Source organism: Magnolia sinica, chromosome 11, assembly GCF_029962835.1.
Source record: "Magnolia sinica isolate HGM2019 chromosome 11, MsV1, whole genome shotgun sequence".
NCBI classification, from domain to species: Eukaryota; Viridiplantae; Streptophyta; class Magnoliopsida; order Magnoliales; family Magnoliaceae; genus Magnolia; species Magnolia sinica.
The window spans coordinates 82,590,689-82,603,595 of NC_080583.1; the positions used below are offsets into that span (position 1 = coordinate 82,590,689).

The 12,907-nt window shown below is 41.6% G+C and overlaps 1 protein-coding gene across 2 annotated transcripts; it reads right to left on the bottom strand.

Annotated features, from left to right (window-relative positions):
* Positions 1 to 1,529: 1,529 nt before the first annotated feature.
* Positions 1,530 to 12,604, bottom strand: LOC131219524 (transcription termination factor MTERF9, chloroplastic). Of its 2 annotated transcripts, XM_058214715.1 has the most exons (5): positions 11,967 to 12,598; positions 10,561 to 10,657; positions 10,302 to 10,486; positions 9,015 to 9,707; positions 1,530 to 2,891 (listed from the first exon to the last, which is right to left on the bottom strand). In XM_058214715.1, exons 1-5 carry the CDS (start codon positions 12,228 to 12,230, stop codon positions 2,574 to 2,576), a joined length of 1,557 nt encoding a protein of 518 aa, XP_058070698.1. In that variant the 5' UTR covers positions 12,231 to 12,598; the 3' UTR covers positions 1,530 to 2,573. The 2 variants fall into 2 exon arrangements, with proteins under 2 accessions (XP_058070698.1, XP_058070699.1); XM_058214716.1 differs by lacking the exons at positions 10,302 to 10,486; positions 10,561 to 10,657 and having other exon boundaries at positions 11,967 to 12,604.
* Between the last annotated feature and the right edge of the window lie 303 nt (positions 12,605 to 12,907).

The window sequence follows — 12,907 nt, forward strand, 5'->3', positions numbered from 1 at the left end:
GAGAAGGCGATTCGTGATACCGAGCTAGATCGGGTACCTACCACTCAATCAGAGTCAGAGTAGCATATGATGATTTTAGCCTTGAATCAAGCAGAAACCGTGGGACGAACTTTCATTAGATAACCAGGTGGGCCATAACTCGTGAACTTAAGAGGTTAGGTTTAGGTATAATTCCCATGGGTGGCCCACCTGAGTGTTGAATCAGTCAATTAAAAGTAGGGCCGAAAGTCAGGTGGATTGGGTCAGGTCGCTGCTCAACCCTAGCTCAACCCAAGGTTCCTATACCTCAACCTTAACCCAACCCAACCCAAGCAAGCTCAGTTGGGTTGGTCGGGTGGATATATGCTAATATTTTCTTTATTACTTTAGTCTATTATATGTTTAGAAAAACAGTTCATTTTTTTCTAAACAAAAAAGCTAAAATACAGGACAACTATTCCTTTAAAAGTCATGTTGTGTAGCACACAATCTATTTGGGAGAGAAATCTGACATATCTTGTTGGCTCAAGTCATTGGAAATGACATGGAGCAATGAAACCCGACAACATTGGAATTTCCTTGAGCCTTCAACATAGACGATCCGAAGTCAATTATAATTTATAAGGAACTTATATGTCGATCGGGTTCGGGTTTGGGTTGGGTTGGGTCGGGCAACCTGAGCCCGACCCAAGTTTTATCGGGTTGGTGTTTGTATAGCCCAAGTCAGACCCCGAACCCGATACATCATGCCCAAGCCCAACCCAATGTCAAGTCGATCAGGGGTCGGTAGGGTTGAACCTGCCCGATTTTCGGCCCTAAATAAAAGTCATATTCACATCCCTCTCACAAACACTAGGTGAGGGCATGGTATCGCTTGAATACGGGCCATGTTTCAATGATCATAACCACTTATATGATGGGCCTCACGGTGGATGAGGGATGCCTGGAAAGAAATATACCAACACTTTGATCATTTATCCCTCTTGATTTGAATATGGTTGTGGGCCGTCTATCCAATCTTTCAACCTTAAAGATTGTTTTGGGTATCACCCATCCAAGGGGAGGGAAGCAAGAGTGGCATATCAAGATGAGATCAACATCAGTGAAGTAAACATTAAAGAACATAATCATCAAAGGTGAGTCAAAATCAGAAATGGAGAATTTCTTTGAGAGGTGGTAACAAAGGACATGGACCAAGGGCCTGAAAAAGAGGATGAGAAGAAGGCTTGTTCTCTTATAGAGTAGAGGACCTTTGAAACAAGATCGGCAAGGCCAACCCCCAATAGCTAGAACAAGGCCATGATGATGGTGATGGTGGTGGTGGCGGTGATGATACATGTAATTATTTTCTTTTAATAGCCATTAAATCATTCATAAGACCCTTCAACAGATTATATTGATAAAGCTAGTGTTGAATTTTCCAGCCATCACTAATTGCTGTGTCTGCGGATATTTTACTGAAGAATTGTGGCTGCGGCCATATACACAACAAACTGCCAAAACACCCACAAACCAAACAAAAAAAAACAATAACAAAAGCAGAAAAGATGGAAAGGTAAATACTAACACATTGAGGCTTACAAACTTACAGTACTTGTATGAACCCGAAAGTCCGAATGGGCAGTTCATGAACAGCTTTAAAGACAACCAAAACGGCCGCAGAAGTTGATGGAGGGCTTTCAACTGCTCTTCCGAAACATGGGTGAATCGGCGTGGCAGTCAACGGCTCATCCTTTCTTTTCATAGTTCTTCAGAACTCAAAGAATATTTAAGTCTGCCCAAACATCTAATGCTTCTCCAAACTAGCCCTGGCCCGCAGCCGATGACAACACTCATCAGTAAAAAGAGCTCAGATCCAGCCCCTTGTGTCTTTCGTGCAAATGAGAAACCAAACTGCGACAAGGTCAAAGACTCCACTCTACAGACTACGTTAATTAAGGACGTGATGTATTTTGTCACAGAGACCTGCTCGCAGATGTGGGGTTCAGTGATGAGTTCACACAATCCAACCCATCCATGAGATGGGTCATCTCAGAACACCTCCAGAGCGAAAAAATCAAACCGATCCAAAACTCAGATGGGCCACAACACAGGGAACATATTGAGAAGGAAAACCCATAGTTGATTAGCATGGGGTGCTCACCATGTTGTGTATATATATAATCAAGATTGTTCAGACCCTTCATCCTGTTCAGGTGAAAGATTATGCCAAGATTCAAACTTGTTTACTACTCAGGTGGGGACCCACCCTGTGTAATTCAAGGGTGGGGCATTCCTTCACAGCTCGTTCCCTTTGCTGCGGCCAACATTATTTTTCGGATCAGGCAGAGTTTTGGGTGGTGGGGGTTTTCAGAGATGACGCATCTGAAAGACCGGTTGGATGGTGAGAATACATCATGTGGACCCGACAGGTACCAGTACCACTGGAACTGCAACTCTGTTTTGTTGGGTTCTTCCCTGACACAACCAAAGAAAACCATGCCAATACCCATTGAGAAATATACTGTTATCTTCAAGATCACCGAACAAGCCATGCCAACCAACACAAAACTGAAAAAGAGGCGGGATCTTGGCTTCCAACACTACAAAACTGGCTATCTTTTTCTCCCATACTTCGTTGCAAAATCAGAGAGCAGAAGAGTTTGTCTAAATGCCTGATACTTCTCTACACTGGTTCCCGCCCACTGCTGGCAGAAGGATTCATCGGTTGGAACGAGGGAGCTCAGAGGGAATGGACCTTTCGGAGCTTTCTTTAAGGAAACCAAGAATCTGTGACGAGGCCGGATTCTCTGGTCTAGAGACAAGCTCAAATACATGGGGTATTTTGTCAAGGAATGCACCTCGTTGTGGAGTTCATTGATCAAGTATAGATACTTGGGCTTTAGATTCTCCTCCAACGACAGCGACAATACCTGTAGAAAAATTGTGGTTATCTTCCAATACAACAGAATAAATAATGTTAACAATCCAAGGGGTGTGCTCCAGTGCCGGGCATAAGTGGGCCCACGTGATGTATTCACTACATCTGACTCGTAGGTGATTCATTTCACTTTATCCAAAAACCAGCCCAAATGGAAACTCAGGTGGATCACAGAACAAGGGATAGCCTGAGGGGATGCCAACCCTTGATTTGCATGGGGGCCCTGCCATGTTTATACAGAATCCAGCATCGTCCATACCCTTTATCTGCCGTGGATGAAGGGTCGGAACAAAAACCAGGCTGTTCTGTGACTAGGTGGGCCCCAGTGAGAATCAAGGGTGAGCGTCTCCTCCCACCTTGCTCCTGTTCTGTAGCCCACCACAGTTTTGGATCGAATGATTTTTAGTCCCTAAAGGTAACATGAGGGGACGCATCCAATGAATGGGTTGGATGTGATACATACACCATGTGGGCTGCACCTTTGCCTGGTACCAGCATAATCCATGTGAGGGCACCTAAATCCCAATCCTTGAGATTTCACTTTTCAAGATAAATATATAGGTAAGGGCACCTAAATGCCTATAGAGGGATTTCCCCTAGTTTTTCGTGATAAAAATCAAGATAAGGGCAATTAAGTGCCTATCATGAGTCATTTTGAGCATTTTCAATGTAAAAATCTTGGTAAGGGAACAATAATGCATATTCTCGAGACATATTGCGTGCTTTCAAGCCAGAAATCCATGTAAAGGCACAAAAAAGGCCCATTCATGAGGCAGTTTGCCCACATTTTAAGCTAAAAATTCAGTATGGGCACCTGATGCCTATCATTGAGGCATTTGGCCCTTCCCTTCAAGTTAAAAATCATGTTAAGGGCATGCGACGATGCCGATCCTTTAGGCATTTTCCCCAGCTTTCATATTAAAAATATCATCAAGTGCACTTAAATGACAATCCTTCGGGAATTTTGAGCACTTTTTAAGTGGTTTAAAAACAAAAACAAAACCAAAAAAAAAAAAAAAACACACACTATATATGAGCACCAAAATGCCTATCCTAGACCCTCTATTGTCTCTTTCTAAGTGAAATATTCTGGTGAATGACCCATATGCCTATCCTTGAATCATTTTGACCACTGTTTAGGTTAAAAATATGCAACAAAGCACCTAAATGCTTACCATGAGGCATTTTGCACACTTTTAAAGCTAAAAATCCAAGTGCACCTAAATGCCTATCCTAGAGGTATTTTCTCTACTTCTCAAATTAAAAATCCATGAGAGGGCACCTAAATATCAATCCTTTAGGCACTTTCCCACTTTCAAGTTGAAAATATAGGGAAGGCACCTAAATATCCATCCTTTAGGCATTTTGCAGAGTTTTCAAGTTAAAAATCTCGTGAAGGGCGCTCAAAAGACTATACTTGAGGCTTTTTGGGCAATTCCAAGTAAAGCATCTTGGTGTGGGCACCAAAATGCCTATACTAAATCCATTTTGCCCTCTTTCAACATTAAATATCCTTGTGAGTGACCTAAATGCCTGTGTTTGAGTCATTGTGGCCACCTATTAAGTTAAAAATATGCAAAAGTCCACCTCCATGCCCACCCTAGAGGCATTTCGCCCACTCTCAAAGCTAAAAATCCAAGTGCACCTAAATGCCTCTAAATGCCTATCCTAGAGGCATTTTGCCTAATTCTCGAGTTAAAAATCCATGTGAAGGCACCTAAATGCCAATCCCTTAGGCATTTTCCCACTTTCAAGTTAAAAATATGGGGAATGCACCTAAATGCTTATCCTCAACACATTGTGTGTTGGGGTTGTGCCCTAGAAAACCAATGTTCATACTCTAAAGACATCACTTATTAATGAGACATTTCTTCATTAGTCATATTAATGTGTGTGGAACATCATAATCATACAATGAATCGGTTAAAGAGAGGGACTACTCTCATTGTCCTTGGAAACTGGAGATTAGACACAACAACAATTGTCCAAGGGAGAGTTGTGGGCCATAGATCTCAGTACTATAATTGTCCATGACCATTTAGCAAGTTGTAAGACAAACCGGTGGTTGTGGGCCATGGATCTCAATACTATATTTGTCCATGACCATTTAGCAGGTTAAAAGACGAAACAGTGGTTATGCTTATTTTTTTATCATCTTGTGTGATGGGACTGATGAGGAGTCAGGATAGAAGGTTTCCACCATCGAGCACAACAACAAGTCGCCATGCCTTTACCTTACTCCACATAAGAGTGTGAGTGTGTCATGGATATATGCTTTTGGTATTAGACTTTTTAGACACTTAGACCAGGAGGCCCATCATGCTTAGACTAGATTGACTTATGGATGTACTAGTTTGACTAATTCCGAGACCCGAGGATGTATGAGTTCAAGGTCTTGATGACAAGTGCTTTGGCTCACTTTACGTGGTCATATTACGGCCAACAAAAGTGAGTGTGACTGGGTGCATACATCAAGGCCTAGTTGTGAACTTCGCATGATTCAACAAGTGATCCCCTTAGTAGTGATGTAGAACAAGGAACAAGGAGTAAAGGACTTCATAGACAGTCCAGATTGAAAGGAGGGTCGAGAAGTTTGATCCAAGGAAAAAATAGACTGGTGCACACTATGGGTTCCAATGGATAAAACTTTCACTCTGATCTATAATTTTCACCTAGAACATATTGTTGGAAAGGTCTCGACGAGCTCTACAGGGTAGCAACTGATTTTGTGTCAGTATATTTATTTTGGGATTTTTATTCAAATTCTAGGATCCTAACGGTTTTTACTATTTTCAACAAATTTTTATTTTTAAAAATTTGTTTGGTCTAATTGAATTAGGGTTTTGGGCCTATGTTGCCTATTTAAAGACATTGTATGTGCTTTGTAAAGACATTCTATTTAATAAAATATCTGCTTTTAGTTTGCGGAAATGGGAATTCTCTCCTTGTGGATTCAAGGATACTTGTTAAGGAAGAAGATGGTGATCTCTTTCCTTTTCTCTGCACACTGATACGCTATTTGGTATCGGAGTGAAGTTTTTCTTCAGACCAATAGCTTCCATCTACAGAATGGGCAGCCACAACCTTGTGAACAGCAATCCGGGGGAACAATCGTTAAGAGCCAAATTCAAAACCTTCCAACAAAAAACCAACAAGAGGTGCAGGAGATGAAGGCAATGATCGCTCAATTGACTACGGCCTTGATAGGCAATTAGATTGGTTTGCAGCCAATGAAGGGGTGGTCAACCGCTTCGTGCTCCCACTGGTCCAACACATGCACCAAATCATAGACTACAACCGCATGCTGATAATTATAGTGATGAAGAAGTAGACGAGGCATCAGGCAAGATCGGGACTATCGACTTAAGGTTGATTTCCCTCCCTTCAACAACCAACTTTATATCAAAGACTCCCTGAAGTGGCTCACTTGAGGTAGATCAGTTCTTCGATTATATGGAGGTCCCCGAGGAGAAAAAGGTAAAGTTTGTGGCCAATAAGCTTAAGCGCACAGCTTCGGCACAGTAGAAACAACTTTGACTCTCACGAATAAGGCAATCGAAAGCATTGGTACAAACCTGACAAAGGATGAAGCAATTAATGCGAGCACGATTGCTACTAGCAGACTATGACCAAGTATTATTCCAAGTAAGCTATATGGTGAAAGATTATGCGGAGTAGTTTTATAGCTTATCCTCACGTAATGACTTGGCGGAGACCGACTCACAGCAGGTAGCAAGGTTCACAGTCAGATTGTGCTTGGAAATATAAGATCGAGTTATGATGTAACCCATCTATACCCTTAACGACACGATCGAGATGGTGACCAGAGTGGAGATGCTACTGAATCGGTCGACTTTGAGAAGCCAACTAGGAGGTAGTACTACTATTGTGGAACCATGGGCCACAATGCAAGCTCAAGGCAAGGCTCCTACCTAGGAACGTTCCCAACCGCACGTTGTGGTGAATCAAAATCCAGGGAGTGGGCGAGCTAACAGTAGGGGGACCTTCCAACTCCAAGGTTGCACTTAAGACCTTATGCTCAACCCGCCCTGGAAGTGTTACAAATGTAGCCTACCCGGTCATCAGTCGAATCAGTGTCCTGATACACAGACAACTAATTTGACCACTAATTCGTGGGAGGATGAAGATTTCCCATCAAAACCTAAAGAAAAAGAATGAGATAAAGATGTGCAACACAAAGATATCAATGACGAGTGGACATACAAAGATCAAGGGCAGTGTCTTGTTGTGAGAAAATTATTGTACACCTCAAAACAAGATCCAAAGTTGCAGCGACACAACATCTTCAAGACCCGATTTACAATCAATGGAATGGTTTGTGATGTGATCATAGGCGGAGGTAGCAGTAAGAACATCGTGTCCAAGACCATGGTGGACAAACTATAGTTGAAGATAGAAAGGCACCCTTTTCCATATACATTTGGGTTGATTAAAGAGTTCAACGAAACCAAGGTAGCTCGAATATGCCAGATTTCATTTTTCATTGGCAGATATTATGAGGATGAACTGAAGTAGTTTGTGACGTGGTACATATGGAAGGCTCTTATCTATTAATGGGCAGACTATGACAGTATAATGTGGACTTTACTTGTAGAGGCAAGGACAATGTTTGCATCTTCAAACATGGTAGAAATAACACCCTTGCCCCTTTTGAAAGGGAAGAACCAGCGTCAAGTTTCCCAAGTGAAGGGGCATTCATTCCTGCTTATGAAGGATTTCAAAAAAGAGTCCAAGGAAATGGGAGAGATGCATAACTTGGTCATCAAGGGTGGAGGAGGAGGGAGGAAGAGGAGTCTGATGTGATCCCAGAGACTTTAACACTTGTAATGAGGGAATTCGAGGCGATTATCCTAGAAGCTCTCCCTGATGGATTTCCCCCTGTGAGGGACATCCAACATCATATTAACCTTGTTTTAGATTGCCCAATTTACCACAATACTCAAAGATGAACCTTATGCCTATTTTGAAGAAAATACCTATTATGGGGGAACATCATAATTTTTTCTTTTTTCTGCACATCGCTACACTATTTTTTTGTCCACTTTTCAAGTGAAAGACCTCACTAAGAGCACTTCGATGATTATCCTTAATGCATTTTGTGCATGTTTGAACTACGAATCTTGGTATGGCTGCCTAAATGCCTATTTTAGAGGCATATTGCCGTCATTAAGTTAAAAATCCCAGTGAATGCACCTAGATGCATATCAAGGCATTTTGGCCACTTTTTAGGTTAACAATATAGGAAAAGGCACCTAAATGCGTATCCTTGAGGCATTTTACCCACTTTTCTACTTGAAAATCAAGAAAAGTGCACCTACGTGCCTATCCTTGAGGTATCTTGCCCACTTCTCAAGTATTAAACTTAGTAAGGGCACCACAATGCGTATACTTGAGGCATTTTGCCATTTACTAAGCAAAAAATCCAAGCAAGGACACTTGTAATGGAAAGACATTGAAATCCATCTAAATTCAATGGGATGTATGCCTATCCATGAGGGATTTTCCCAACTATCAAGTTAAAAAATCCACATAAGGGTACCTAAATGCCTATCCTTGAGGTACTTTACCCACTTTTCAAATTAAAAATCTAAATAAGAGCACATGAATTTTTTTCTCTTAGGAATTTTTATTTTTTATTTTTTAAGATGCTGCACTTTTATTAGGGTCAATAGCCAACTTAAATGCCTATCGTTGAGGCATTTTTCCTTCTTTTCAAGCTAAAAAACAGGTAAGAGTACCTAAATGCTCATCGTTAAGGCATTATGCCCACTTTTCAAGTTAAAATCTCAGTAAGGCCACCTAAATGCTTATCCTTGAGGTGAAGGCACCTGAATGCCCATCTCATTTTCCAGTATATATAAAGAATTAAAATAATTATTAAAAAAAAAAAAAAACACTCATTATATCCTGTGGGCCAGAGTTTCCATTTTATGTTTCATTACAGTCATAACCATTATATAATGGTAACACCACTCGATTGTTACAGGATCATAACATGGTTTCTAAACCTTGAAAATGCAAACTGGAGTCTAGTTCAAGTGAGAAAATAGGACAGCAGAAATTTGACAAAAATAGGAGGATTTCATAAACTCACCTGAGTGAGGCTCGTCAATACTTTCAAGATATCGGAATTGCACATCCCTATGCTCCTTAGGAAATTGATCCTTGGGAGTATTCCATCCTCAATGCTGTAATGTAGAAGCTGGGGATGTTTCGCGACCATCTTCACTATGTTATCTCTAGGTGCCCCCAATTCCTCTGAAAGAAAGCAGAAGCGAGTGGTCCATGAATTGTCAATCCGCTGAACCAGAATCTGAGGGCTCAACTGCACAACTTTGCTCACATCGCTTCTTTTAATACCGACTTCTTCAACCAAATAACTGATTGTGGGCTTCAAAGAATGTTCCACACTATAAGAAAATAGTGATGGAGTAGCAGTAATTATCTGCCCTATTCGGGAATCTGGGATGCCTAAACTCGTTAGAAATGCAACGTGAGACTTCAGATTGTTTTCCACGGTGTACTCTAGAATTTGTGGCTGCCTCAGAAGTATCTTTCTGATGTCTCTATGTTTGACGCCAACACTCAGCAAGAACTCCAATCTCTCCTGGGCAGATGCCACGTTTATCTGAAGGCAAGGCATGTGCCTCTCATAGATTTGGATGAAATGAGATTCCTTCAGTCCAAAAGTGCTCAAGTAATCAATAAGAGGAAACCATTTCTCATCAAAATCTAAATCTTCTGATAGTTGGCGGAACCTGCTCTCCATAGAGCCTCCATTCTTCACCTACAACAAACAGAAAAATGTGAAGCTCGGATACCGAAAAAATTTAACAGACGGAGCCAGTCTTAGGCTGCATATGGTCCCAATTCTTGTGGGTGGATTCTTATAAGGCGTGTTTGGATACATGGAATCCAAGGGGAAAAAAAAAAAAACAATAATTATCCAATTATGATCTCCATAAGAACTATCGAAAAATGGATGGATTCCAATTTTGAGTTATTGTTTGGGTAGCAAGTGGAAATCGCATGTTCCTCTCACAAGACTCACCTAGTTTCTTGTGCCAAGATTCCAAACAATGGAAAAGCATAATAATTGCTTGGTGGAATCCATCCTCTCCTTTGCTATCCAAACAACAGAAATCGTCACACCAAAGGAAAACCTTTTCCCTCTCTGCTGTTTGGCATGGAATCCATGGTTTCCAAACATGTCCTCACTGGAAAATCAATATTGGTAATGTTCAGGTCAAACATTGTGGAAATTGATTTGGGACAGAAAATGTTAACGGGATCCTGCATTACATGGTTACCGAAATCATCACTGCCCAAAAACCCCCACTTAGAACATCCAAATGCACATCTCTAATAAGATACAAAATACCTTTCCTCTGACATCCATATCGTCGGAGTGCATTTTCCCTGATCTGTTCGTAGCAAGATAAACATCTTGAGAATTTCTAGAGTTCTTCCCATGTTTTAAACCCAGAGAACTGTGTGTGCTAAGACCTCGCACAGTTTTTGATGGTTTTCCCTTGCGCAGTCCCTTGTTTGGTAGTCTCCAAGTACCTGCATTAAAAGTAGGATTAACTTTTTTTTATTGAACCTTCTTGAAAACGTTTCATAAATGCTTCAAGGAATACCTTGTTTTATAGGAGTTTCTTTCTCTGACAGAAAGTTTAATGGCTTTTGGTTAGGACGCAGATCACCATTTAATTCTTTCATTTCTGTAGATTCATCCTGGGAAGAATGAATATAATCAAACAGACAATCACACTGACCAGAAAGGGCGATGTTTTCTATATGCTACGACACTAGAGATCAATTTGCAAAATTGAAGTGCCAAAAAGTTTTCACATGTGACAGCCATTTTAGACCCAAAAAAGGACACAAACAATAAACTGAATTGCGATGATAGCATGCTAAAATGCAACGTTTTAAAACCTGGACCAAACATTTCAGTGGGCAGGTTGGTCAAAACTAATCCAACCTCTGGATGAATAGAATGCCAACCCATATCAATGGATCCTAGCTATAGAATATTCACCTTTTTCAGCTGAACACGAACTCTTGCTGTATTTTCTTCCTCAACGCGTACACCCGCGCACATGCACACAAATATGGGCATGCATGCATGCACACGAAGTAACAGGACCAAACTATTGTTACGCACACACGCACGCACAGAGTACCAGGACCGAGCTATTGTGGGCCCACATTGTATGTGCATGACCTGCCCAACGGAGGTTAACCCAGCACTAAAATCAGGCTAATTTATAGTTGCACAAAGCGGTAACAGATTCGGCTGCGGGAGCAGTAAGGCGTCTGTTTCAAAACATTAGAAAGTATAAATGGGGCTGGGAAGCAGGGTGGGAACACGACTCGGAGCAGGAGCGAAACCTGATTGGAAGGATCTTGCAACTAAGGGCCAATTGAATAATCATGCGGACCACAGCAAAGAAAACAATGTACAACCACCCAAAAACCTCCAAATTCAAAGGGTGAGGACCATTTCATACCCGTCAAACAAAGCCACCCACCATGTTGAAGGGGCACCCTAAAAATCAGGTCAATCCAATCATCAGGTAGGCCCCACCACTTGAGTTTAGAGGGATTGGCCAATTTCAATTCGTTTTCTATGGTGGGGCCCCACCACTTGATTTTGGAGGCTTTAGAGGATTGCATATTGTTGTCGATGGTGTGGCCCACCCGATGGTTGGATCGGCCAGATTTTTGGGCAATCGACCATCGTGGTGCGGCAAACCAGTTGGACGGATTGGATGTCATACACACACCATGAGGGTCCCACAATAGCAGCATTACCATGTTACTTCATCCCAAACAGTACGCCGAGCCAGCGAAATAAGACAAAGTATAGTTTAGAACAGTACAAGCATAAACCCTAAACCCTAAAGCTGACTACAACATGGAATCCAACAAAACCGCAATCTCCAAGAATTAAAACCCGAATCAAATTCCCAAAACAGAAAAACGAAAAACACAAAAATCTAGAAACGGAAATGCTGCAGAAAGAGAGAGCGGAACTCACATCCGAAGACAGAGATTCATCCTCTTCCTCATCTTCATCATCCTCGTCCTGTTCTTCGTCTTCGTCGTACACAGAGAGCTGCTGCCCGTACCGGGATCTTCGATTCGGTTTGAGAATTTTAGGGTTTGAATGCGTCGAAAAAACAACGAAATCCCTGCCGCTACCTCTGATGGTTTTGTAGAAAGCGTCGGCATTGAAATGTGAATGAGAAGAAGGAAAGAGGAAGAGACGATTTGAATTGAGATATAGCGAGAGAATCGCCATTCAAGAGAGAGAGAGAGAAGAGGGAGGGAGAGAGTTCAAAAAACACTAGATGGACGGTCCTGATTGAAAGATCGAGGCCTTTGATTGGGATATCAGCCCCTGGAAAACAAAGGACCCTCAATGGACGGTCCTGATTGGAAGATGAACAGTCCTGATTGGAATATGAGTGGCTGGAAATTTCTGCTTTTATCTGCGTTTTCCACTCTCTCCAGAACGAGAATTGAAAGATGAAGCCGTTGTAATTGCAGAAATGCGAAAAATATCTTCCCGTATTTAAGAATTTCTCGCGCGGTTTTGCCATGTACTGAAAACCCTCAGTCTTATCCACATCTGCGGCCTGGCCCACCCGATAGCGATCATGACCGTTGATAGGTATCTACCGAAATTGAAGGGTGGGATTAGCTCTAACCCGAGATTCAGTAGAGCCGGCATCGAAAACGAATATGGTAGATGTAACGCTCCAATTTTCAAGACCCGAGTATATGACCCGTGTCCCAAAAACCCGAGTGTTAGCTTTAAAGGATGGTTGAATTCGAGTATGCATTTTTTTTTCCTTCATCAGAATAAGCAAATGAGCGTAGTGTGGACAAATCGACATAAAGGAAAATTTTATTATCATTCAAATTTACAAGAAGCTGTCCATAATGACTTATACAAACCAATGTCTCTGAATTTAA

Excerpts from the sequence above, each read along its gene's own strand:
- LOC131219524 (XM_058214715.1), bottom strand. The coding sequence starts at position 12,230 with ATGGCGATTCTCTCGCTATATCTCAATTCAAATCGTCTCTTCCTCTTT. Across the intron at positions 10,487-10,560 it reads AGAAACTCCTATAAAACAAG|GTACTTGGAGACTACCAAAC; the intron begins GTATTCCTTGAA and ends CTTTTAATGCAG. Across the intron at positions 9,708-10,301 it reads ATATGGATGTCAGAGGAAAG|GTGAAGAATGGAGGCTCTAT; the intron begins GTATTTTGTATC and ends TGTTTGTTGTAG.